This window comes from Rhinolophus ferrumequinum, chromosome 25, assembly GCF_004115265.2.
Source record: "Rhinolophus ferrumequinum isolate MPI-CBG mRhiFer1 chromosome 25, mRhiFer1_v1.p, whole genome shotgun sequence".
Classification (NCBI taxonomy): domain Eukaryota; kingdom Metazoa; phylum Chordata; class Mammalia; order Chiroptera; family Rhinolophidae; genus Rhinolophus; species Rhinolophus ferrumequinum.
Genome location: NC_046308.1, coordinates 13,187,785 through 13,212,620, shown reverse-complemented (window position 1 = coordinate 13,212,620; position 24,836 = coordinate 13,187,785). Strand labels below are relative to the sequence as shown.

The window sequence follows — 24,836 nt, the reverse complement described above, 5'->3', positions numbered from 1 at the left end:
TTCCTCAGTAATGAGCACCAAAATTTAAGTCTTTGCATTGTCATTTCTTCACAAATTTATTGTTTCGTTGTCTAAAAAGTACAAAAAGCCGGCTGGTTCATCATTTTGGGGGCATCATTATGTATGATCTCCCGTGTGCACATATTAAATTGGTTTTTCTCCTGTCAGTCTGGTCTTATGTCAATTTTATTACTGGTCTAGGTGTTAAGAACTCAAGAAGGGTAGACGGGGGCAATGATCCCCCTCTCTGACACAATGAACATACACAATTTATTGTGAGGATGTCTTATTCCCTTATTATAAAATCCTTCAAGTGGAATTACTGGATCAAGAGGTGTATGTGTGTTATCAGGGCCTGATGTATACCACCAACTTACCTTCCAAAAAGGTTATGCAGGCAGTAGTTACCTGTGCGTGTCTAATTCTTTGATTTTTAAAAACTCAGAGGTAGGGTAACTACAAATCAACTACCTTCCCTCCTCCAACATTTTATTATGAAAAACTTGCAAATATACAGAAAGGTTAACAGAAGGGTAAAGTGAACACAACTGACTACACCCAACATCTGGATTCTACAGTTAACATTTTGCTGTGTTTCCTTTCTCATGTTCCCTAAAGGTTTCATTTTTAATATGACAAATCTTTCGAAACCAAGACTTTTTGGATGCAAGGCTTCATTTCTGTAACGTACCCAGGTTCAATGCCCTGCACTATGGGATGTAAATGTGAAAAAGTGCCAAGGTGAGGGTCTACCTGAGCTCCTGAAGGACTCAGCACATAACATTGGGAGCATGATTCTGGGTTCTAATGCTGACCCACTATGAGACCTCGGTTTTCTCACTATAATATCGGAATCCATCCCATCAAAAGCAGAAATCGCGGGGAACACCCTGTGATAGTTATGATAGTTACGGATTCCGTCTCAGACCTTTCACACTCATCTCAGTCCATCTTAGAATTACACCGTCAGTTCTAAGCAATAGTAAAATGGGGTCAGGGTGGCCCAGAGGGTTACTGACCTGAGGCGGAGGGCCGCGATAGCCCCGCCCAGCCCGGACTCGGCTGTCTCGGACTCGTTCAGGCACAGCGGGGTCGGTCTGCGGCCGGGGCCTGACACTCTCCCTCCGAGGCCCCGCACGCAGAGTGGGAGCCCCGCGGGGCCCACTTTGGGCACTACACGCATCAACTCAGAGGCACCCCGAGGGCGAACCGGCCCAGGGCTTGGGAACCTTGGCCCCTGAACCAGCTCCGTGAAGAGCTCACAAACGCCTGTGAGGTAGGCAGCTCTACAGAGGCAGAAAGAGACAGGGAGCCTGTCACTTGCCCACGTCCACACAGCTGGTGAGTGAACTGCCTTTCGATTGTGAACCCAAGTGGTTGGACACCCCTTTCGGCGCCCAAGGGCCAGCCGGCACTTATTGGGGGGCGGGGGGGTTAAAGGGGTCCTGCGCGCACGCGCAGTCTCGAAGCCGCGTCCCCTTTAAGAGGATTCCTTTTGCCTCCTCCGACCCCTTCTCTTCCGCTCCGCGTTCCCACAGTGCAGTGCGGCTGAGCGCCTCCGAGCCCGCGGGTACGCTGCAGGGGGACCCCGGCTGAGGCGGCGGCGCGGCGACGTGGGCTGCGGCGGGCCCGCGGCGTCCGGCAGTGCGGATGTCGGGCTGGGCGGACGAGCGCGGCGGCGAGGGCGACGGGCGCATCTACGTGGGGAACCTTCCGACCGACGTGCGCGAGAAGGACTTGGAGGACCTGTTCTACAAGTACGGCCGCATCCGCGAGATCGAGCTCAAGAACCGGCACGGCCTCGTGCCTTTCGCCTTCGTGCGTTTCGAGGACCCCCGGTGAGGCCCCGCTCCATCCACTCGCCCGCCTGCTCGAAACCCCGGGCCCAGCCCTCCTCCATGGCCTCCCCTCCCCCCCTCAGCGCAGACCCCTCACGGCGCCCCCGGGTGGAGACTGAGGCCTCCTCTCACCGCAGGCTCCCGGCCGTCCTCTGCGCCGTCGTCACTTCCTCTATTATTATTTTTTTACTTTACTTAAAAAATACAAAAGCTGGCGTTTTGGAGGGCCTAAGCCCGCACGAACTGGCCTCAGGGATGGTACAAATGACCATTCTCTCCCACGCAGCTGGAGAGGCACCCCGAGGGCGAAGCGGCCCAGGGCTTCTGAACCAGCTCGGTGAAGAGCAGGAGTGACCAGTCGCCTTCCCTCCCCACCCCTCCCCCAGCCCGAACTCGTCTTTGAGGGGCACAGGAGGTCGTAGAGGGGTCTCTATGATGGAACATACCTCCGTCCGCGCGCGCGCCCCGTCCCACAAGGCCAGGGCCTTGTCCTTCTAAAAGCATCGGGGATTTGGAAAAACTCATAAAGCAGTCGGGGCGGGGGGGGGGCGGGAGGGGGGCGGTGTCTCTGATTTCACCGCCCTCCTCTAATGAGGGAGGCACCGCTAGATGCCCCAAGGGTTTGGAAGCTCTTGATTCGTAAACCAGCTCAAAGGGGTCTTTGTGATTTTGCAAACATTGCCGGCCCTCAACGCGGAAAAGATCTAGAAACTTGCGACACTGCGGTTGGTGGTTCTTAGAAGCCACAGCATTTTACTGGTCAGTCCGCTCGGGGTAAATAGTGGCCGGCTCCCTGTTCTCCAGCATTGTCTGCGGGAACGCTTTACCCAGTCTGTGCCCTGCGGGCGTCACTATAAGGACTGACTGTAGGGGTCTTGTCTACCCGATGTGGTGGTATGGGGCAAGGAGCGCAGCCGAGGATGGGGAGGCACCCCGAGGTTTGCCGTTTACCTCAAAAATGGAAAGAGGCATTCTCACACCTAAATTGCAGAAGGTTGCACCTCTATTAATTAGTAACAGTTCCGGTATGGTTTTAGAGTAGTTGCCATGTGTCATGTACCATTCTTTTTATTATTTAGTGTATTTGACAACCTATAACCACATTTTACAGGTGAAACAGAATTTGGAGAGTTAGTAAAGGAATGCTAAGAAGGGATCGAGAGAGGATTTGAACCCCTGGTTCTGTGCTTTTAGAATACAGACTTACTATAGAATATGTTACACTGTTACCGCTTCCCACGTTCCTTTAATAATAGGAAAGCTGTCTTGGTTTTTTTTTGAAAAATTTTTTTAATTAAAATTTATTGGGGTGACAATGGTTAGTAAAATCACATAGGTTTCCAGTGTACAATTCTGTAATACATCATCTGTATATCACATAGTATGTTCCCCACCCAGAGTCAGTTCTTCCCTCACCATATATTTGACCCCTTTTACTCTCTTCTACCACCCCTCCCCCCTCACCCTCTGGTATTATCCTGGTGTCTGAGTTTTTGTTTCTTTGTCTTGTTCCTTTGTTACTTTCAGGTTTATATCCCACATGGTATCAGTGAAGTCATATGGTTCTGGACTTTTTCTGACTTATTTCGCTTAGCATAATCTCAAGATCCATCCATGTTTTTGCAAATGGCACTATTTCATCTATTCTTATGGCAGAGTAGTATTCCATTGTGTATCTATACCACATCTTCTTTATCCAATCATCTATTGAAGGACATTTTGGTTGTTTCCATGTCTTGGCCACCGTAAATAAAGCTGCAGTGAACATTGGAGCACATACTCGTACATCTTTACAGATAAATGTTTTCAATTTTTTTTGGTATATACCTGCGAGAGGGATTGTTAGGTCATATGGTAATTCTATTCTTAAAATTTTTGAGGAACTTCCACAATGCCTTCCATAATGGCTACACCAATCTGCATTCCCACCAACAGTGTATGAGGTTTCCTTTTTCTCCATAGCCTCTCCAACACTTGTTATTACTTGTCTTGTTGAGAAAAGTTATCATTTAATATCACTAGATGCCAAGTTTCAAGCATAGCACTGCACACACTGTATCTTATTTAATCCTTACATTAGCCGTGTGAGATAGACAGACATATTACATTTAGAGATGTAAATAGTTGATTAAATACTTACCCAGAGACAGCTACTAGAAAGTAGAAGAATGATTACCATTTGTATTCGAAGTCTGGTTTAAACCTTAGCAAGTCTGCCTCTTTCCCATTGCATTATAAATATAGCCAGGGTTGCACTGGGTGTGGTCCTTGTTGCTTTTAATCCAGTGACTAGAATCTTGATAAGTGATTATGAGCCTGTGACAACTGAATGATGCTTTCATTACTGTATCTTCAGCTCTGCTTGTCCATCCAAGTTCTGAGGCCATTCTTTCTCCCATCCAATACTGGAGACCCAACTTGGCATTCCTACCTCTCCCAGAGCCCTAGGAAAGACTAAAAGTAACTTTACCTTTTTTGGTGAAATTGTGGGGGGGGTTGTTTTTGTTTAGTTTCAAGTGTACGAAACAACATAATGATTAGATATTCACACCCTCAAAGCGATAACTCCAACGAGTCTACTACTCACCTGACACCGTACATAGCTATTACAAGACCATTGACTATATTCCCTGTGCTGTATGAGAAATTGATAATTTCTCCAAACCATGCTGAAAATGTACACTTGAAAGTTCTGTATTTCTTACACAAAACTAAATTGCATTTGTCTTTTGAGCCTTCTTTTTAAATGGGTTTTTCTTTCTATAGACTTGATGGTACTAGGCTTTGTGGGAGAATATTAGAGGACTAGTGTGTGGTGTACATTTTGAGAAACTTCCCATCAAGGTGAGAGAAACATTGTTCTATAGGTGAAATCAGTCACCTGTCAACAATTTGTTCTTGTTTTTGAATTAGTCCTCTTATAATCTGTTTACCCATTATCATTTCATACCTAGAAAGCCCTGTATGTGACAGCTGTAAATTTTAGTTCCAATATCGTGAAAGGTCTTCTAACCAAAGTAGTAGTACCTCAGGATCCTGTTTTGATTTGTTTTTTTCTCTAGGTTTTCCTTTGATGCTTGTTACCCATGCCCCTCGCTGGGAAGTCAGTCAGCCTCCTGAGCAGCACTAACACCAGACTTTTCTTTGCAGAGATGCTGAGGATGCAATTTATGGACGGAATGGTTATGATTATGGCCAATGTCGCCTTCGTGTGGAATTCCCCAGGACTTACGGAGGTCGGGGTGGGTGGCCCCGCGGTGGGCGGAATGGGCCTCCTACAAGATCTGATTTCCGAGTTCTTGTTTCAGGTATGTTCCTTTCAAACTGAATGAAATGATGCATGTAAAATACTTAGCACAGTCTGGCCTCCAAGAAATGTTACCTTTATTCTTCAGTACATGGGATACGTGGGGCTTTATTTTCCATACCCTATGCACACTGACAGTCTGAAGCCCTGCCCTGTCTTGCCAGTGAGGCAGATATCTTGCAAATGAAATTGCACTGGTAGTGCAGCCTTGGTAGAACATAAACTTGCTCCTTATAACAGAGTTTTCTAGTGTTGAAAGGCAAGATGATGGCAAAACCCCCTGTACTGGAATTCTAAAGATGTTTTCTTTTGAAGTGTACCCTGGTATTGGACTTGATAGAAAGGCATTCCAGGAGCCAGATTTGAACAACTTATCCAGCCTTGGATCCTGAAAAAGGGCAGATTTTGTGGTGGTTTTGGACTTATGCAAATAAATAAACAAATAAAACAACTTGAGTTTTAGGGATTGTATTACAAAGTATAGAACTAAATGTCTAGTGTTGACAAGAGATGAAATGCTAAGCTCGGAGGTTTATGCATCTTTCGAAATGTTAATCCTGGTAAAGACCTGGGGCCTTTTGCACATTTTAGGGCCCTGGTGGAGTGAAATGTATTGAGCCTGGCACCTTTTTAGATGTGAATGTCACACAATCACAGAGGACTCCACTGGTGCTTAAGAGTGATACTGTCAGTATCTGCCGATTTTGTGTCCCCTCATAATTTTTTTTTAACCCCAGAACTCTATTCCCTCCTTCAGGATGTCATACATATCTTTTTTTCTCTCCATGCTGCTCTGAAATCCTGCTTAGAAAACTATTAGGAAATGGCTGCAGTCCTGAGCTGTGAGCGGTAAACACAGCCTTTGAGAGCAGGAGCACATTTCCCTTTCATGACATCAGGTAGGGTTGTATGACTCCCGACCAGTTTTAGCGTCTGAGTCTTACCTTTTCCCCCCAACTGTATTGAAGAATATAGGTGATCTTTTAAGAGGTATTTTGTCTAGTTTGTCAGTTATTCGCACCTACAAAAAAATAAACTTTAAATTTTTGTTGTTGTTACCTTCTGCTACACTTTGGTCATTGGATGGTTTCAAAATTCCCGTGTCCTGGGAACCCAGTCAGGCAAGAAATCATTGGTACTGATAAATGTCGTAACAGGAAAAATTACAACTCAAAGTCTTGGGAATTTGATATTAATTATGCAGGACAAAGAAAGCGAGGCTATGAATTCTCAGAGATACTAAACTTAAAATGGGATAACTTCTTGCTCTGTTTGGAAAGCTTGTTCTGGAAGATTAGGATAGGACCACCTTCTTAAGGTGGTTTAACACACATACTTCAGTGCTTTTCTCTGGTTTCATGTCCCTTATCAAGATTTGTGATTTGAGGACCCTCAGGATTTAAAAGTAGTGATTGATGGAAAAGGAATCCTAGGTATTGCTGGCTCTTAACAGGACAGTTAACATGGCTGAAGGATGTGGCCTCTTCTCTTATGTTCTCCATGCCTAGGACTTCCTCCATCAGGCAGCTGGCAGGACCTGAAGGATCACATGCGAGAAGCTGGGGATGTCTGTTATGCAGATGTGCAGAAGGATGGAATGGGGATGGTTGAGTATCTCAGAAAAGAAGACATGGAATATGCCCTGCGTAAACTGGATGACACCAAATTCCGCTCTCATGAGGTGGGTCCCCACCTTCTGTTGAGCTTGTACCAGACCACTTCACTTGAAGCTGACCTAGCAGAAGTAGCAACAGGCCATGCGCTTGCCATTTGACGACCTCACAGTACCATTAAAGATTTATCTCAAGTGGAGAAAGCCAAGGTATTCATGCCTAAGCATGCCTAAGCAGGGATGCTTAGAGAGGTTTGCAGTCATACCTTGTTTCCCCCAAATAAGCCCTACCTGGAAAATAAGACCTAGCATGACCTTTGAGGAGGACATCTGCTGAACATAAGCCCTACTGCGTCTTTTGGAGCAAACCTTAATATAAGACCCGGTCTTATTTTCGGGGAAACACGGTAGTGTTTTTAACCTGGAGAGAATACTGGTGTAGTCTGTCGTAATATGGTGAGCTATTCTATGGTAACATCCCTTTCACAACTGGCTTACTCTGCAGTGTCCCTCTGTGAACCTAATTATTATGGCTGTCCCTCCTCTGGGTCTAGTCTGGACTCTGCAAGCCAACCTCATCATCTCAGCCTTTCTATGTACTGCCATTGGGGCTGAGTTGTCACTTCACTTTTCCCCAAGTTGTACAGGATTCTTTCTGAAACCTGAGGCACTTTGGCATTTTTTGTGGTACATTACCTCACCCTGTGGACTTAGTTCTTGATGTCCTTCATTTCAAGAAGGTGGCTGCTGCTTTGGATAGTATCTCAAAATGATTCAAATGGTGACTGTCCCTTTGATACCATTGAGACCAGATATTAGACCACCAGTTGTTTTCTGGTAATTTTGTCCTGATCTGCTGTGGGGTTTAGGCCCACATGAACTTCTAGGCCCATTTCTTTTTCTAAGGGTTCATATAATTCCCTAATTTTATGGCTTAACAATGCTTTTTGCTCAGACTAACCCCTAGGACTTGAATTTTGAACAGAAATAAAACAGTACCTAGTCAATTACACTGCACAGCAGAACTCAGGGTAAATGCACTTACTGACTTCACCTTGGGAAAGCAGCTGGCTTCTTTCATCTTAGCATCTTTAGATCTGAGAATGCTAGCTGAGGGCAAAGGACCTAGAGACAGGCCAGCCTAAACATGACTCCTCAGCTGCTTAGCCAGGCTACTCAACCCTGGTTCTTCCATAAGCAAAATAGTCAAAATAAAAGCACTGTCTTACAAGACTTGCCAGGAAACGAAATTATGAAGATGACTAGAGCATCTGGGCCAGGTAATGATACCTGGGAGATGCTGAATATAGGTTCCACAGGTGCCCATCGAAAGATGCATATATGAAGTGGGAAGGGACTGAACTATATATATGAGCTCAGATCTTTTCCAGTTCTTAGATTCTGGGGGTCAGTGGCAGTAATTAAAATATGTTGACAGTAGTAACTAGTATTTGAGCATTTACCACATACCACATTGCCATTTATTATTTGTGTCACCTTAGGCATATGATAGCATTCAGTTTTCTTCATTTTTGAAATGGGCTGCTGATATGAGTACCTACTTCAGAATTATGAGGTCTTGATGAGATGATATGCCAGGCAAATAGTGCTCAATAGTTAGTTAACTATTAACGTTAGGTAGCCGTTAATAAAGCATAATTGGTATGCTTTATTCTTGGTCTGATTTTTTTCCCTTTTTTGTTTGAATTTCAGGGTGAAGCTTCATACATCCGAGTTTATCCAGAGAGAAGCACCAGCTATGGCTACTCACGGTCTCGGTCTGGGTCAAGAGGCCGTGACTCTCCATACCAAAGCAGGGGTTCCCCACACTACTTCTCTCCTTTCAGGCCCTACTGAAACAGGTGATGGGAATTTTTTCTTTATTTTTTAGGTGAACTGAGCTGCTTTGTGCTCAGAATTTACATTCCAGATTGATGGTTTAGTGACTTAGTAAATTTTTTTAATTTTTTTTTTTTTTTTTTAAGGAAATAAAACTACATAATTTCTACCAGGGCCATATTAGCAGTGAAACATTTTCAACTGTGGAAAGTGTGGTTTTGGTTCAGAAACAAGTTGTATATTTTTACCCCTGATTCTGGGGGTTAAAAATCAGTCCTGTGTCTTTGTGGGTGGCTCTGCTATGGAGATCAGCAGTTACTGTGACTGAGGCGGCGCATTCTGTTTAGAAATATATTTTAAACGTTTAGTAATTGACATGTGTGGTTGTCCTTGATTAATAAGTTCATAGATTTCACCAAACAGGCACACTGATTAAAAAAAAAAAAAAATCACTGCATTGTAGTGGCAACTTGCACCCAATGTTAAGGAGCAGGAGTGGTATCTTTATTTGGGGATAAAGGTAGTTGCGCTGATGATGGTGGTTTGAGAACTTCAATCCCAAGGGCAGGTTCAGGGTTCTCTTATAATAGTTTAAGACCAAGCTTATAAATTAAGCTACTTTAACAGGAAAGTGAGCATTGTAGATACGGGAAGGGAACAGGAAGAATAAAAACAGACTTTTATAAATGGGCAGCAGCATAAAGATCACTGGGAGATTCTTAGCCAAAACCAACTTTGGCAGTTTGGTTGGCAAAAAAATCTAAATTACGATTCTATCACTTTAATTTCTGTCTCATTTATCCTTGGTATCTGAACTTTTTAAAAAAACCAAAAACTAAAAAACCCCACCATCTTGGATTCTGCTTAGTAATTCAGTAATCATTGGTGGGGGGGGGATCTACTTTGTCCCAGGCCTGGGGTTCTTTTTTTCAAAACCACTTTATTGAATTATAATTGACATAAAAAGCTATAGTTATTTAATGTATACAATTCAATGAGTTTGGGATTAAGCATACACCCATCACCACCACCAAGACCATAAACATACCCATTGTCTCCCTACTCCTTTATTATATATATGTGGTAAGAATATTTAACGTAAGATCTCTCCTCTCAGCACATTTTTAATACACAAGTATTGTTAGCTAACACCAGGACTACTTTTATAAGTTTTTTTCAGAAAGAGAAACTGTAGATATGGCTATATAATCACTTTGTGGGATGGTGGGTGGTTCTAAGTTAGGGGTTCCCAAGCTGTAGTCTGTTTTGAACGTTCTTCAGACCTTAGCAGAAAGCCCTCTGTTCAGAATAAAATGGATAACCAGGAACAAATTCAAGTGTGTTCAGTAAAGATAAAAGGCTGCTCAGGTTGACAGAAACAGCAACTAAAAAGGACAGCTTAGGTTGTCACACAGTGATCAGATGCAGTGGTCTAACAGTCACATAGATAGAAAAATTCACTTAAGTGCAGTTTGGTAGGCAGTCTTTGGGAGGCGATAAAGGGGGATGTTTTCCGAACAAACAGAACAACCTGTGAGTAAATACTTGATCCACTTCCTTGGAAACTGACAATGCCTTTTCCATTAGCATCAGAACCTCACTGCCTTGTTTGAGCTAGGTATTTCCCAATTCTGTCTTCAGAAGAATTATTAAGTTACTAAAAGAAACAAAAAAACAAAACTTAACCATCAATTTTTTTCAGACTTCTGAAGGAAGTGGGAACATTGGTGTTCCTAATAACAAAGTACTATTGTGTTTCCACGTGTTCAGAGGGTACCCCTTCCCAGAATAGCTACTCAGCCATGTGAGAAGGGCTCTTGTTCATCCAGCTTTGGCAAAGGGATATTACCTGTTTGAAAACAGTAACAAAAAAGAATGTTATAGCTGAGCCTGCTTCGCAACTGGCTCTAAGCTAACTTACCACTTGGTTTGTCGTGGAAAATAAGCAATGCAAATAAGTGTAGCTACTATCCTGTTTCGCTGAGTATCTGCAAGAATCACAGTTGTAAGTGAAGCCTAGTTAATGCACTTTTCAATAAGGAGCAGACAGGTTAATTAGCCGTTTGTTTATATGCATATAGGAATGGAAGGAAAGACTGACTGAACTCTTTGTCCCAAGAAGCAGTCTGATACAGGTTCTATTTGAAAATAGCATGTGATCAGTGGGTGTGTCTCTTCAAGCAGTGACAACCATCAGGCTCTGAGATGGATTATAAAATCTTATTTCCACAGTTGACTGAGGTGGTTTAGTGAATCAGGCATGGTTAAGAGTTGAGTTCACAAATTTTTTAGCTTTCCTTTCCATCCTTGATTCAACCAGAACTTTTTTTTGTTTGTTTTTGTTTTATTATCCAAATTGCCTTTTTTCTACTTCTTAATCTTTTTTTTATTAGTTTCAGGTGTGCAAAGCAACATACTAGACGTTTACTATTATCTATCACAAAGTGATAACCCCCCCAATCTACTACTTCTCTGACATCTTATATAGCTATTACAATACCATTGACTATATTCCCTATGCTGTACTTTACATCCCGTAACCGAAGCTTTTTTTTAACTGGTTAGTTTTGATCAAAGAGGTAACCCCTGAGCTAGAGGGCTGACGTTTGTCACTGGAGGCTGTTCAGAATGGTTCTCCTCTTAAGACAGCTCCTGAATTTGAAGTTGGCACTTGGAAAGCTGTCTACCTGAGTGCTTAGGCTAGTTAGTCACATTCCCAAATAACCAGAGGGGTGCAGAAGCTCTGAGGACCCACCTATCTGCAGAGGAGATAAAAACAGTTCAGCTCATCCAAGGTTCTGGATTTTATTATTGGCCCAGAGTTACTTTAAAGCTTCCATTTAAAATAGTTGCAATGAGGTTTAAAGATGCAAATCTCCACACCAGGGGTTGCAAACTGATGGCTCACAGGATGCATCTGGCTTGCAGGTATGTTTTATTTGCATGGTCTTTTATTTAAAAAATTTTTGAATTAGTTGTCAGTACTTAAAATTTGGGAAATATCACACAAAATGCCAGATCTCCAAGTTCTCTAGGAAAATGGGTTCACATTCCTCCTGCCCGGTACTGAATGAGAAGCAGCAAATGCCAGTTGCCCCTTCAGGCAGAGCTTGAGTTCCAGATTTGCTACTGTACACACCGCTCCCTGCCCCAGTTCTGTTTTGCTCATTCCTGTTAGCAACTGGCCTCTAGAGGTGAGCATGACCCCTGGACTCTACTGCCACCGTAATTCCACGACCTAAATGCACTTTATACTTTTTAAAAATTGTTAATGGGATTTTCCCCATTATTTCCAATTTGATTGATAATAATTAACATATAACATTGTATTTAGTTTAAGATGTACAACATAATGAATTGATACATGCATATATTGCAAAATGATTGCCACAATACGATTAGTTAACATCCATCATCTCAGTTACAGCTTTTTTCCTTGTGGTGAGAACTTTTAAGAGCTATTCTCTTAGCAACTTTCAAGTATACAATACAGTATTGTTAAATATAGTCATCATGTTGTACATTATATCCCCAGAACTTATTTATCTTATAACTGGAAGTTTGTGCCTTTTGACCACTTTCACCTAATTCCCACTTTATACTTTTTAAAGTGCTTTCACATAGCAAATTCGGGAATCACAGTTCTACTATGTTCTTAGTTCACTGTGAGACAATCTGTTAAACCACTTTGAGCAACACGTACCTGGAGGGGCCACAAAATACTCCTCCACAACTCGATGGGAGTTTTGTAGTACTTCTTCCGCACAGTTGCCTTCTACCACATTGTCAGGTCTCAAGTATAGACATCTACAAAACCAGAGGCTTATGGTTACCCTCTCAGAGAGGAAGGCTGACACGGCATGGGTGGAGAGGGTCAAGAATTGAGAGAATAAGGGGGCAGCATATTTTATGGTGGAGGAGCTATGGTCGATAGGAGACCAAATGACAGTCTACATATAGTTTATAGATTTCTCCCAACAACCCTGTGAGGTAAGTGGTCGTTATTCCTTAGGATTGATATGTTTAAGAAATATTTTTGGATGATTACTATGAGTAAATTGCTTTGGGTGAAGATAGATAATTAAAAGCAATTAACAATATAATGTTTTAAATCTAACAGGTGCGCACAGCTTGCCGAGGGAGTAGGCAAGGGCACCTGACCCAGCCTGGTTGAGGAACAAGTACTCAGGATAGGTGATGTCACTGCTAAAGGATGGGCAAGAAATAACTAGATTGGGGTGATAGGAAATGGACTTCCTGGCAGGTAACTTGCTCAGGAGTGGTTCTAAGTGACTTAAGGGTACTACCTGGCTCCTAAGTGACAGGAGTGGGATCTGAGCCCAGTCTGGTACTCTAAGACGAGTGCTGTTTTCACTGCAGCCACCTTTGTGGACATAAAAGTGCTTCCCCTTGTAAGATGTCCCACAAACAGCTCAGGAGTCTCCCACTGTTCTCTGGGCCTAGTGGCTTCATTAAAGTATCCAGATGGCAAACCACTGAAACCAAACAGGAGCTGAACATATCTATGAGGCTTTACCACTGTTTCAAGGTTGCAAAGTACATGACGGGGTCTGAGCCTGCTTCCAGCTGAAAAAGCACTCTGCTGAGTCTGCTAGGGGACCAGCTTTGAGCCAGACATAGACCTGGGGCCAAACCTCATGGGACAAAGGGGCAAGGATGTAACAAACAACAAACATCGGGGAGGAAAGGACTAGTTCTGTTTCTTTCGTGGCACCCAGTCTAAGATTAGACACAATAAACACTTATTCATAGTACAAAGAGTGGAGAGTTGGAGTCCATTCCAGGATCTGGCACTTTCTTAACTGTGTGACCTTGAACAAGTGTGATCTTTCCAGGCTAAACTTCTTGCCAAAAAACTGAAGGTTGTACTAGTTGTGTTTTTTGTTAACCATATAAGGATTATGCGTTCACTTAAGAAAACTTGGAGAACAAAAATAAAAATCATCCATAAAGGTGACCCTTGGACTTTCTGGAGTTTATATATATTTCTTTTGAGCAGTGTAACAAAATGGCGAAGAGCCTGGGTTCCTGAATCACAGCTGAATTCAAATCCCAGTGATGAGTGCTTTTCTCACCACAGCTACCTTCACGTGGCATGTGGCAAATTACTTAGCTTCTCGATGTATCGGTTTCCTTGTTTGTAGAATGCTTCATAGAATTGCTGGGAAGATTAAATGATGTTAGAAAGATCTGATAATGCTGGACTGTATTCTCATCAATAAAAGGTGGGTGCTGAATAGTACCGTGTTTCCCCGAAAGTAAGACCAGGTCTTATATTATTTTTTGCTGCAAAAGACACATCGTGGCTTATGTTCAGGGGATGTCATCCTGAAAAATCATGCTAGGGCTTGTGTTCTGGTTAGGTCTTATTTTGGGGGAAACAACGTTATCTGCTCCTTCAGAAAGAGTGAGTGCATCTCAGTCCCCACCACTCACTGAGTGTAACTGTGCACTTAACTGGCTGTAATCACACTTACCCTGCCGACTCCCTACAGACTGGAGGCTGCTAGTAGTTCCTGGGGGCTTGGAGGGTTTGACAAAGACTCTACTACTGCCAACAGGTGGTTAAAAGTTATTGCTTCCCAAAGTTAATCTAGTAGCAGTTGATTTATTTACTCATTTGGTAATCAGGTTTCCTATGTAAGTAACATTACCAGAAAAACAAAATTTACCCCTTCAAATATTACACATTTCCACCTAATTACTGTTTATGATGAAGTTGTTTCTAGAATAAACCCACCATCTCCCTATGTTTTTGTAATTATAGGCTACTGATCCCAGGGTCTCTGAGGGTACCATGTCAAGCAGACCCATCACTTGGCAAATGGCTGAACTTTTCTTGACCTCAGAATCATACATAAAACAGAACAGGAACTGCTGAGCTCTTTAGGTGCCTTTCAATTACTGATTAACTAAATGTCTACCTCACCTCATCTTTCTTGGTCTGGGTTACACACAAGAATTTAGTCCGAATACCATAGGACATCCATTTTGATAATAAGTCAACTTCTGTGTATCTGGGCTAATGTTAATTATGAACTATCCTTGGGAGAATTGAAAAGAGTCTCTTGGATCTTTCTGTGTCCTGGTTCAGATGAAAAACCCTGGTTGAGAAAGGCTTCAACTGTGAACTTGAAATTCCTGCCCTCTGAAGCTCATAGGCAGTAACTGTGGGAAATGCAAATAAAAAGCATTTAGTGGAAAACAAGATAGCAACATGGAGGAAGAAGTGCCTCTGCTGGCCCTGGGACTGACCGGTGGGACAGGTCTGCTGTTGCAGTTTCTGCCCCTTCCCTGGTATCAGGTTGCCAGGAGTCATTTCTCTGGACACCACTCTACTTCATCATCTGCTAGCCGTTGCCCTCCCTCCTAATTTATTTCTACTTTGATGCAGACTGGAATGAAAGCTAATCAATTTGGCCAAGAGTCTTTGGTTCAAATAAGGCTCTGAGGGAGATGCTAAGCATTGAACAATTTGGCTGGAGCCAGGACTTGATCTGAGTCAGCCTCTGGGTTTGAGATGAAAGAATAAAGTTTCCGGGGTTTGGCTTTAGATGGCATAGCTAAAGCACTATTTGAGAGCAGAGGCTCCAAGTTCCAAATCCTGAAATCTCTTACTGCCTGTGAAACAGTGGGGCATGTTACATAACCTTTCTGAGCCTCAGTTTCATCTATAAAAGAGATACTAGTATTTCTCTTCCAGGGAAAGAGAGCTGAGTTATGTGATAGCTGAGTTAATGCATATAAATATTAGTGCCTAGCACATAAGCACGGTCTTTAAAAAATATTTTAGCTCAAACCAAATGATAGGTTATTAATGTGCCAAGAGATTAGCCAGTCAGAGCTTTTATAGCGAGTATGGCTATCACCTAAAACCATTTAACACTTGTCTTAACTGGCTTGCATTTCAAGTGTCTGAGGCAGAATGTTCAAAACGTGAGTTCTACAAAATGTCAAATCCCTAAATTGAAATCATTACCCCAAACTAGTCTCTAAATTTACGGCAAGAGTGCAGGTCACTGAATAGTGCAAATCACTATTGCAACTACCAAATCCAAATCTCCCTTCATCTTTTTACAAACTCTTCCCTGAGTAATAAATAGTTGCATTTCTCTAGTTACCCTCTAGATGACTTGGGAAATTCTGCCACTTTGTGCTTCTATCCCCTGCTTTCCCAAAGATGGTAAGAGTCAAACATTGACTGCCCAGTGCTAGGTACTGAAAACATAATAACAAACATGCTTCCTGGAACGTGGATGAATAGGAGAGGGGCAGAAAATCAGCACTCAAATAGATGTATAAAATACATGTAAAACTACAGCTCTGTGAAATACCAGAAAAGCCACAGGTCCCGAAAGGGAACCTGATTCAACATAGAAGAATGAAGACCTTGAGGAAGTGGCAGTTCAAATTTGAAAAAGAAAGAAGTTAGGCAAAAAAGAGTGGCTGGGGTGAAATGGGGGTAAAGGCAAGGGGTTCAGAATTCTAAGAAGAAAAAAGAATGGTGAGCTCAAGGAATTGAAAGTTACAGCACTGTCTTGGAGAGAGGGGCAGGGCCTCGGTTAAATGATGCCAAGCAGGCCACAGTGAAGCTTTTGTCTTGATCCTGAAGAACACTGGGAAGCCACCTGAAGGCTTGAGGAGGCGAATGACATCAGGTTTCTGTTTTGAAACACTGGAACTTTGGACAAATTGGTTAACCTTTCTGACCTGAGCATGAGATTATAAAATAGAGAAAGGATTTGAAGGAATAAAAGACAAGACTAGGAGGCTAGCAAGCACTTTACACAAAGATTATGGTTACAGATAGGTCTGGCTCTCCCTATTGGCACTAATCTTTTCTTGCTCCCACTTGTACTAGTTTATTTTTAAAAAATCCCTCAGGAAAAGGCTAGGACACAGTTGTAGATTGCCTTGTCTTTATGAGCTACATAATCATCCTAAAGCTGCAGTCCCAAACGGCAAACAAGTCTGCTTTCCAAAAAAAGCATTTTCTTTGAAAATGTATTCAATTTGGCAACAATTGGTAGAGATTAGTAGAGGCTGCACCCCTTTAGTAGTCACAAACTAGGCTGTCAAAGACCCACCCCTCCCTATTGTATTATACTACACTATTTCAGTACTTCTGTTATTACTCTGGCCCCTTAGGCATTTGTGTTTTTGCTCCTTGGTATAAAATGAAGTTAAAACTTCCCTCTGCATTCCCACTTTTTAAAAAAGACTTTCTAAAGGTTTCTTACATGCCTTTTCAGGGGACAAAACGAAACTTAATGCATACACCAGAATATGTAAAACTACACATAAAGCATCAATACCATATACAATGTTCTGAACTTTGCCTTTTTTATTATATATATATCTTGGAGACCTTCCCATACCAGCATATGTAGTTATTTGTTTCATTATTTTTAACAACTGATGAGTATTCTGTTGTGTGACACAAAGGACACTTAGATTGTTTCTGGAGGTTTTGTTGCTGCTTTTTGTATTATGAACATATTTGCATACCCTGGACACTTGTGCTTACATCTTGATGCACTTTCACAGATTATTTCCATAGGGAATCACTAGGTCAGAAAATACGTACATTTAAAATTTTGAGACAGGAATCCCAACAGTAAGGAGGTCAGACATGATCTCACATTCTAATAACGAGATATAACAAATCAACAAAAATAATCAAGAAAATGATTAGAAAACTCTACAGGATAAGGACTTAGTAACTGGAAGGGTGGAAGGGATTTGGAGTGGTCAGGAGAGGTCCTTCGGAGAAGATGAACCGAAGAGACAGACTGTCCACGAAAAAGGGAATAGCAAGTGCAAAGATCCTGAAGAAAGAACTAATGTGGCATATTGGAGAAACAGTAAGGAAGCCAATGTGGCTGGACTGGAAAGAGTTGTATGTCTGAGTGGTAGGCAGAGGTTCTGTGAAGTACACCCTCGAAGGTGATGATCAGCAGTTTGGATTTTGTTCCTAGTGACACTGGGAGGCCTCGAGGATTTTAAACGGGAGTGATGGGATCTATAATGAACGGGGGGAAGGCGGGAAACCACTCACCGCGGGATGACCGTGGGCAAGTGTCTGCATCTCGCCTAAAGCTCTTTCTCCCTCTGGGAAATGAGACACTAATCACCATCTTAAATGGCTGCGAAAGGAGCCACAGGCAAGGCTTCGGGGCCGCGCCCGAGAGTTTACCTGTCCTCCAGTACTGACTCCATGGGCGCCACCCCGTCCGTGTCCACGGCGTGGAGCCGGTCTGCAAAGGCGATAGCTTTCTCCAGCCGTGCCACGGCCTCTTGGTTGCCGAAATCCACAAGCGCTAGACGCTCCAGGTGCTCGATCACCTCGGCCGTGATGCGGCCACTTCCCTGGGGTGGGCGGGGGCAGATGAGGCGGAGCGTGTGGGTCACGGATGGGGCCTGGTCCGCTTTCCGACCTGCTTCACCACCCGCCTAGGGACCCTCCATCCCCCGGCCTTTACCTGAGGATCTGCCTCGGAGGTGAAGCCCCGGCGCCCGCCCACCCGGGCCCGAAGGCCCAGCCACACAGCCCGCGCCCACATTTCTTCTCTGCTCGGCCGCCGTAGTGCGCCCTCAAAGCCAAGCGACGCGCCTAAGAGTGATGACATCAGAGTGCGTCTCCACTGCCGCCGCCATGAACAGCGTAGGGGAGGGATGCACCGACATGAAGCGCGAGTATGACCAGTGCTTCAATCGCTGGTTTGCCGAGAAGTTCCTCAAGGGGGACAGTTCCGGCGACCCGTGCACCGACCTCTTCAAGCGCTACCAGCAGTGTGTTCAGGTGAGCTGCGGCCCTCGCCTCTGTCCCCGGCCCCGCGCTCTCTCTGCGGTGTCCCGGGCCACACGCCTCGTCACTTGGGGGGGTTGGGATGCGGAGGGTGAAGAAGAGCCTCAGTGAGGCTCTGCCGCCACCACCAAAGCTGCCTGGTATTTCTCCAGATGACAAAGTTAAGTACTTTTGTAGTGTTTTACTTTTTACGGAGCATAGTAATATGCTTTGGTTTATTTGGTGCTCTTAAACTTACAAAGTGGGAGTAGTTCTTCGTCTTTTAAAAATGGAACACTCACGCCCAGAAACGGGAAGTGATTAGGCCAAGTTCACTACAATCGTTTCCTTGATTTTTACGGTGGTGCATTTTCCCACTGTTATTGGGAGGCGAGGCAGCGTGTTCGTCTCTCTGTGGCCAGGTAGACATTATGGAGGGTTTCATTTTGTTGTTATCATCTCTTCGTTGGCCTGTTTTCTCTCTCGACCAGCTAGGGGAATTTTCATTCCAGCCCAACTGATATGAAACTACTTTGACATGTAAGGACAGCACTCCCAGTTAATTTAAAACATCCTCAGGGTAATTCCTGTCATCCTTACTGCGTTTGCAGACAGGAAAAGCTTGCTCAAAGTAACATAGCCAGAAAGTAACATAGCCAGTAAGCATCATATTGACCTTTATAACCTGTTTTCTCCCTTCAGAAAGCAATAAAAGAGAAGGAGATTCCTATTGAAGGACTGGAGTTCATGGGCCATGGCAAAGAAAAGCCAGAAAGCTCTTCTTGACCTTGACAGCCACCTTGAAAATGGACTCCTCAAATAAGGAAATTGAGCACTCTGGATTTTGTGAAGGCTGTGAAGATGGCCATTGATTTAACGAGTTTAGGAGGGAGTGCTTGTATTTCCTCCTCCTCGATGTTTTCTTCTCACTTGTAAAAGATGATGAACCATCACTCTGCTTTGGGATGATTTCTCATTTGCTCTGGCATTGTGCAGGAACTCAATGTGCTAAAACTGAATTTCTTGGGATTATGGTTGCAATATTTCATCTGGGATCAGCTTTGAATATACCTTTTATGTAAATAATGATAAACATGTCAGGATGATCACGATTTCCTGACCTCGAGTTATGCTGCGAAGAACATTAGTAACACTGTACTGGGGTCACTGTTGATGAAAGCAATTGGTTAGAACCTCTTTTTTCTCTCAGGGATCTAGTGCTCTGAAAAGGGATCCCAGCACAGCAGTTTTAATCAACGCTTTGGAGCAGTTTTATTTTTATATAGTAACTTAACGGTTAAGCTTGCTGGTGGTCTCGGTAAGCCAAAAGGAAGCTTTTAACAGACAGTTCCTTGCCTTAACAAGAGGTGTCAGATCTCAGATTAAGATGCGAAAACTTCAAGAATGTTAGACTGAACACCATAGTATAGTTCAGTAGTTAAGATCCTTGGGGTATACTATGGAGGAAGATCCTAAATTGCAAAGATTTGCTGTTGCTAGCTTCCAACCCAAGTCAATGAATTAAACCAACATGTATATCATCAAAATGCTGTATCTGGTTAAATGGGAGAAAAGAGTTTGCTATTTGCCTTGTTTACCCACCTGTCCTGTATTGTCTGTAATCATGACGATGGAATAAATTGTTAACATTTAGTTTTCATCACTATTTGCCGCTGGAACTCAGTGTACTTTATAGAACTAGTATTACCCTGTTACCCCACATATTCCACATATACACAGGGTAGAGTTTTCTATGCTTTGTAATTTAAAGGTGAAGAAAGTGAAGATTTCTCTAAGCAAGGTAGTATGGTATAGCAATTAGAAACCCCGCTGACTTCTAAAATGTATTTCTACAGTAGGCTACACAATATCTTTAAATGTCTCATGGCACAAATGTCAGGATCAGGTGAGCATTTACATACTTTAGAATATCATCTAGTCCCCACAACTGCCTATCTTGAGTATTGGGTTCAATTTATTATATGTGCCCAAAGGTAGTATGAAACTTGATTTACAGAAAGCCTAAATTCTATCTTCTTTCCACTTTACTTATTACTACTTCATATTTAATGTGACCAGTCCTTAATGTCATTTGAAAACATTCTGCATTTATATTCTGACTGTTTAAGGTCCATTCTGCAAGGATTGTAAGATATTTGGAACCCAGCTGAAGGAGACCAGGCAGCAAGCTGAAGTTAAATCTTGCCCCAAACTCAAACTGGCCACAAGCACAACAGCTCTATAGGGAAGCACGGCCTGTGGTTAGATCACAAAATGGCAAAGATAGCATGGATTCTTTTTTCCTTACTGTAAATGGTTTTCATAACGTGTTTCTATCTGCCTCACCTTTGCAGTACCAGTTTACTATATGTGCTAACACCAAAACTTTATAGCTTCTTGACTCTTACCACAGAACTGTCTGTTGAGCTTTGAGAATAAAATCTGCTCCAAGCCAACCATGTTCTTTTATTGTAATTGCTACTGAGAGAATAATTTTTTCTGATTGTTCCTCATGCTGTTCTGATTTCATCCTCCACCTATTTCGGCTACTTCAAAGATACTGCCTTTATTTCTCCAAAGGATTCTGACCCATCCCTCATGGTGCTAAGAGATGATACCAAGGTGAGAAATTGACAGCTTCGGAGAAAATGATCTGACCATAGCAAACGCCAGTAGAATGGGAAGTGAGAAAGCTGGGATACAGGAAGCACTAACTGTAGAGAATCACAGATACACACCTCTTTCTCATGTAAAATAGAGCCATTCTGCTGGCCACTCAATGTCTTTGCCCTTCAAAGTCTGTCAGGACCCAATCTTGATACTTAACTAGCTCCACTCCTTTTGCTTTATGCCCCCCAGGCACTAGAAACCAAGGACAGGCCTGTTAACACTGTTATTCAGAGGCCTGAATTGGACCTGAAAATAGCGGAAATAACACGAATGCTAATTTATGAGGGAAAAACACCAAAGAATGCAATTCTCAGTTCACGACCAATCTGAAGTTATTTATTTAAGCCACCTCCTTCCATAAGCAAAGGGATGGAAGATCGGTATACTGGTCATTTGATACAGGAAAGAAGGTCAGCTTAAGATCCCATACACTTTTCTGGTCCGTGTTCAGAGTAATGGTCCAAACCAGTGCTGTGGTCCCCAGTGGGTAGTGGTCCTCGTTCTCTTTAATCTTCATAGCCGGTCGGAAGCGGATTCAAATGAGCGTTATGGAATAGAGTATGGTTACCATCTCCCCAGGGAAAGGGCTGTGGAATGAAGATGTCAATTAGGATATTCCAGGAAATAGTTCAAAAATACCACTGCCACGAACTGCTTAAAATAGATAGGGTGACAGCTAATAAATAAAAACAAAATGGAAGTTAGTCCTTTAACTACTGGCATGTTTCAGCCTTCCCCTAATTTAAGGGAGTGCATAACTTCCAGGAGAGCCCTTTAAGTAGACATTAGGAAAAGCAAGCTCAAGTTCGGTACTCATAAACCTCTCCCTGGTAACGATCGGTGCTGTGTTTATGAAAGTATAATCCTCAAATCACCAGTATCAGAATGGCAGAGGTGGGTATGGGGGAGATATTCATTTAAATGCAGATGCCTGAGCTCTGAAACAAACTTCTGGACTGGAGACTGCAACCGACCCTCCTCAATTATTTTGCATGCTACCTTTGAAAAGCATTGCTCTAGGGCAGTGGTTTCCAGTCCAGGACGATTCTGCCCCTCAAGGATACTGGGCAGTATCTGGAGGCATGTGGGGGAGAGTGGGGTACTACTGGCATCTAGTGGGTAGAGGTTAAGGATGCTGCTAAACATCCTACAACTCACTGGATAGCCCCCATCCCTAAAAGAATTATCCAACCCCAAATATCAATAGTACTGAAATTGAAAAACCTTGCTGTATGACTTCTAATTCTACTGTACAAGGGTGAATGGGGCTCAAAAACTCAAAAATTCTTCCTGAATCTAAGAATCTAGATTAAGTTTCTATGAAGTCACTCCTACCTGGGCTAAGTGATGTAACAGTCATTAAAGAACCAGAAGAGGCTCTTGTTAAGAATACTTACACATGATTATAATGCAAAACACATGATTATAATATATCTACATCAACAGCCAAAGGATAAAATAGTTATGATAACTAGCGTAGCGGTGGGGAATAGGAAAAGCCGTCAGTCTCTTCATTATGCAGCTACTACCTGCCAGATAGATACCTCCATGCCCAGGTCCTAAAAGGTGAACCACCTTCCGACTGCCAGTCTAAGAATTTCTCAAACCTTCAAGTTTTCTACAACCGACGGCTGTTTGAGAACTCTATCAGAAGGCAGAAGGTGAGATGAATCAGAGAAAAGGAAAACCGAAGGGCATTTACTGTATGACTTTGAAAAACAAACAGACGTGATTCCACCCACCCCCGTTTCCCTTCCGTAAAACCGGATAAAATAAAAACTGAAGATACTGCGAAATTGTACACGCCCGGCATCCACGCTTTTAGAGAAGAATTTGGACAAGGGCATTTGGAATAAAAAGGAGAACGGACACTTCAAGAGACTGCAAGCGCGTACCTTGGACCTGATGCGGAGATGGGGGTAGGCGACGAACTCGGGTCTCTCGTGCTCTCCCTGGTGCGACTTCAGGAAGACGTTCAGCATGCTCACTGCTACCCCGGGGAGCGCGACGAAGTAGGTGAGGGCCTTCCACATGCGAGCTGCGGAGGGGTACGAGGGCTCAGGCCTGGCGGGGGCCTGCCCGGGTCTCATCCCCCTCCCGCAAAGCCTCAAGCCAAGGTCACAGGCCAGCGCCGACTGTCTGGAGTCGGGCTGAGGCCCGCCCCACCGACCCCAGCCCCAGTACCTGAGCCCTCCTCGCCGTGGGCGCCACTCGACATAAGCCGCGCCAGCTGTGGCTGGAACCGACCTAGCAGCCCAGAAAACCGGGACACAGTTCCCGCCGCCATTTTTGACGAGGATCACCGCAGCGCCGGAAGGGAAGCGGAAAGACAGGCTGCGGAGGCGGGACCACAACTTCAAAGGAAGTGCCTATTGGGTGGCGCCTGCGCACTCTCCTCGGGACCGACCCTGACCTTGTCAAAAAGGTTGGAGCCGCGGAGCTGGAGGGAGCATGCGCTCTGCACCTCCCGTGTGCACCCCTCTTTCCTACCGTCCCCACCCTGGTGAGGCTAAGCGCGAAAGAAAGTTTTGTGGAGAGGACCCTTGGCATCTGGGATGGCTCCCTTCGTTGGAGTCCGTGGACAGCAACGGAAGGTTCCCAGCACAAACCACCCTATCTAAAATGCCATTTCCACTCCTCCCCATTCTCTGACCCGGCATTGTTTTCCAATGGAACCTGACATAATAATCGTCATCATCATTATTATTTTGTCTGTTTCCCCTGATAGAATATAAACTCTGATGCCGAGAGTGCCCCACTGCAGCATTCCCAGATTCTGGAAGGGTGCTTGGCACAGAGCAGGTGCTCAACGCAAATTTACTGAATGAATGAATGAGTGAATGAATAAATGAATGGCAACGGGGAAACAAAATTGGCATCTGCTATATTTTGGCTCGACAATTCTCGCCTCCTCCGCCCCTCGTTTCTTCTTTTTTCTTCCTTGTACTCATCTAAAAATTGTTTTAAAAATAAAGGTTAAAAATTAGATACATAAGATAAAAGAAAACTAAACTTTTTGATCATAGGTACCTTTAAGAATATAATAAAAGCTATGGACGCTTTTCCCCAAAAAAATGCACCTGCTTCCAAGCACACACAGTTTAGCAGACAATGTTGGGGGAAGTAGGTACCGAAAAGTACATCCAGACTCCCTAAGAGACCTTGTGCCTCAGGTCAAGAATGCCTGAGAGAAGAACAAACAGGGACACTAGTGTGGGAAGACTGGGTTCACATCTTGTTTCCTTCCCTTACAGCTTGTGTGACCTTGGGCAAATTAGATAAAACGAATGCTTTATGGTCATGCAGTTTCATAAAGACAAAAATTTAGGATCATATTACTAGAGTACTAGAGCTTCACAATCTGATCTAGCATTAGCTCTTTCACTGAGTCGCCTGGGTTCTAACATGCGATGGTGTAATCAGGGTCATCAAATCCCTTGGACTGGCCCGGTGGCTCAGGCGGTTAGAGCTCCGTGCTCCTAACTCCAAGGACTGCCGGTTCGATTCCACATGGGCCAGTCGGCTCTCAACCACAAGGTTGCCAGTTCAACTCCTCGAGTCCCGCAAGGGATGGTGGGCTGTGCCCCCTGCAACTAAGATTGAAAGCAGCACCTTGAGCTGGGTGGCCGCTGAGCTCCCAGATGGCTCAGTTGGTTGGAGCACGTCCTCTCAACCACAAGGTTGCGGGTTCGACTCCCACAAGGGATGGTGGGCTGTGCCCCCTGCAACTAGAAAACAGCAACCGGACCTGGAGCTGAGCTG

The 24,836-nt window shown here is 43.8% G+C and overlaps 4 protein-coding genes across 6 annotated transcripts; 2 read left to right on the top strand and 2 right to left on the bottom strand.

The window, feature by feature from the left end:
• Positions 1-1,044: 1,044 nt before the first annotated feature.
• On the top strand, positions 1,045-11,500 carry SRSF9 (serine and arginine rich splicing factor 9). Of its 2 annotated transcripts, none has more exons than XM_033097354.1 (6): positions 1,045-1,341; positions 1,539-1,838; positions 4,989-5,146; positions 6,654-6,826; positions 8,471-8,619; positions 11,483-11,500. In XM_033097354.1, the coding sequence occupies exons 2-5, from the start codon at positions 1,651-1,653 to the stop codon at positions 8,612-8,614; spliced, it is 663 nt and encodes a 220-aa protein (XP_032953245.1). In that variant the 5' UTR covers positions 1,045-1,341; positions 1,539-1,650; the 3' UTR covers positions 8,615-8,619; positions 11,483-11,500. The 2 variants fall into 2 exon arrangements, with proteins under 2 accessions (XP_032953245.1, XP_032953244.1); XM_033097353.1 differs by lacking the exon at positions 11,483-11,500 and adding an exon at positions 8,743-8,971 and having other exon boundaries at positions 1,046-1,341.
• GATC (glutamyl-tRNA amidotransferase subunit C) lies at positions 9,071-18,218 on the bottom strand. Of its 2 annotated transcripts, none has more exons than XM_033097355.1 (4): positions 18,100-18,218; positions 17,814-17,986; positions 12,300-12,403; positions 9,071-10,445 (listed from the first exon to the last, which is right to left on the bottom strand). In XM_033097355.1, exons 1-4 carry the CDS (start codon positions 18,178-18,180, stop codon positions 10,393-10,395), a joined length of 411 nt encoding a protein of 136 aa, XP_032953246.1. In that variant the 5' UTR covers positions 18,181-18,218; the 3' UTR covers positions 9,071-10,392. The 2 variants fall into 2 exon arrangements, with proteins under 2 accessions (XP_032953246.1, XP_032953247.1); XM_033097356.1 differs by having other exon boundaries at positions 9,071-10,253.
• TRIAP1 (TP53 regulated inhibitor of apoptosis 1) lies at positions 18,209-20,871 on the top strand. Its single transcript, XM_033097357.1, has 2 exons — positions 18,209-18,419; positions 19,107-20,871. The coding sequence occupies exons 1-2, from the start codon at positions 18,240-18,242 to the stop codon at positions 19,188-19,190; spliced, it is 264 nt and encodes an 87-aa protein (XP_032953248.1). The 5' UTR covers positions 18,209-18,239; the 3' UTR covers positions 19,191-20,871.
• A 513-nt stretch (positions 20,872-21,384) lies between these two features.
• LOC117017226 (cytochrome c oxidase subunit 6A1, mitochondrial) lies at positions 21,385-23,419 on the bottom strand. Its single transcript, XM_033097191.1, has 3 exons — positions 23,259-23,419; positions 22,970-23,112; positions 21,385-21,661 (listed from the first exon to the last, which is right to left on the bottom strand). The coding sequence occupies exons 1-3, from the start codon at positions 23,359-23,361 to the stop codon at positions 21,581-21,583; spliced, it is 327 nt and encodes a 108-aa protein (XP_032953082.1). The 5' UTR covers positions 23,362-23,419; the 3' UTR covers positions 21,385-21,580.
• Between the last annotated feature and the right edge of the window lie 1,417 nt (positions 23,420-24,836).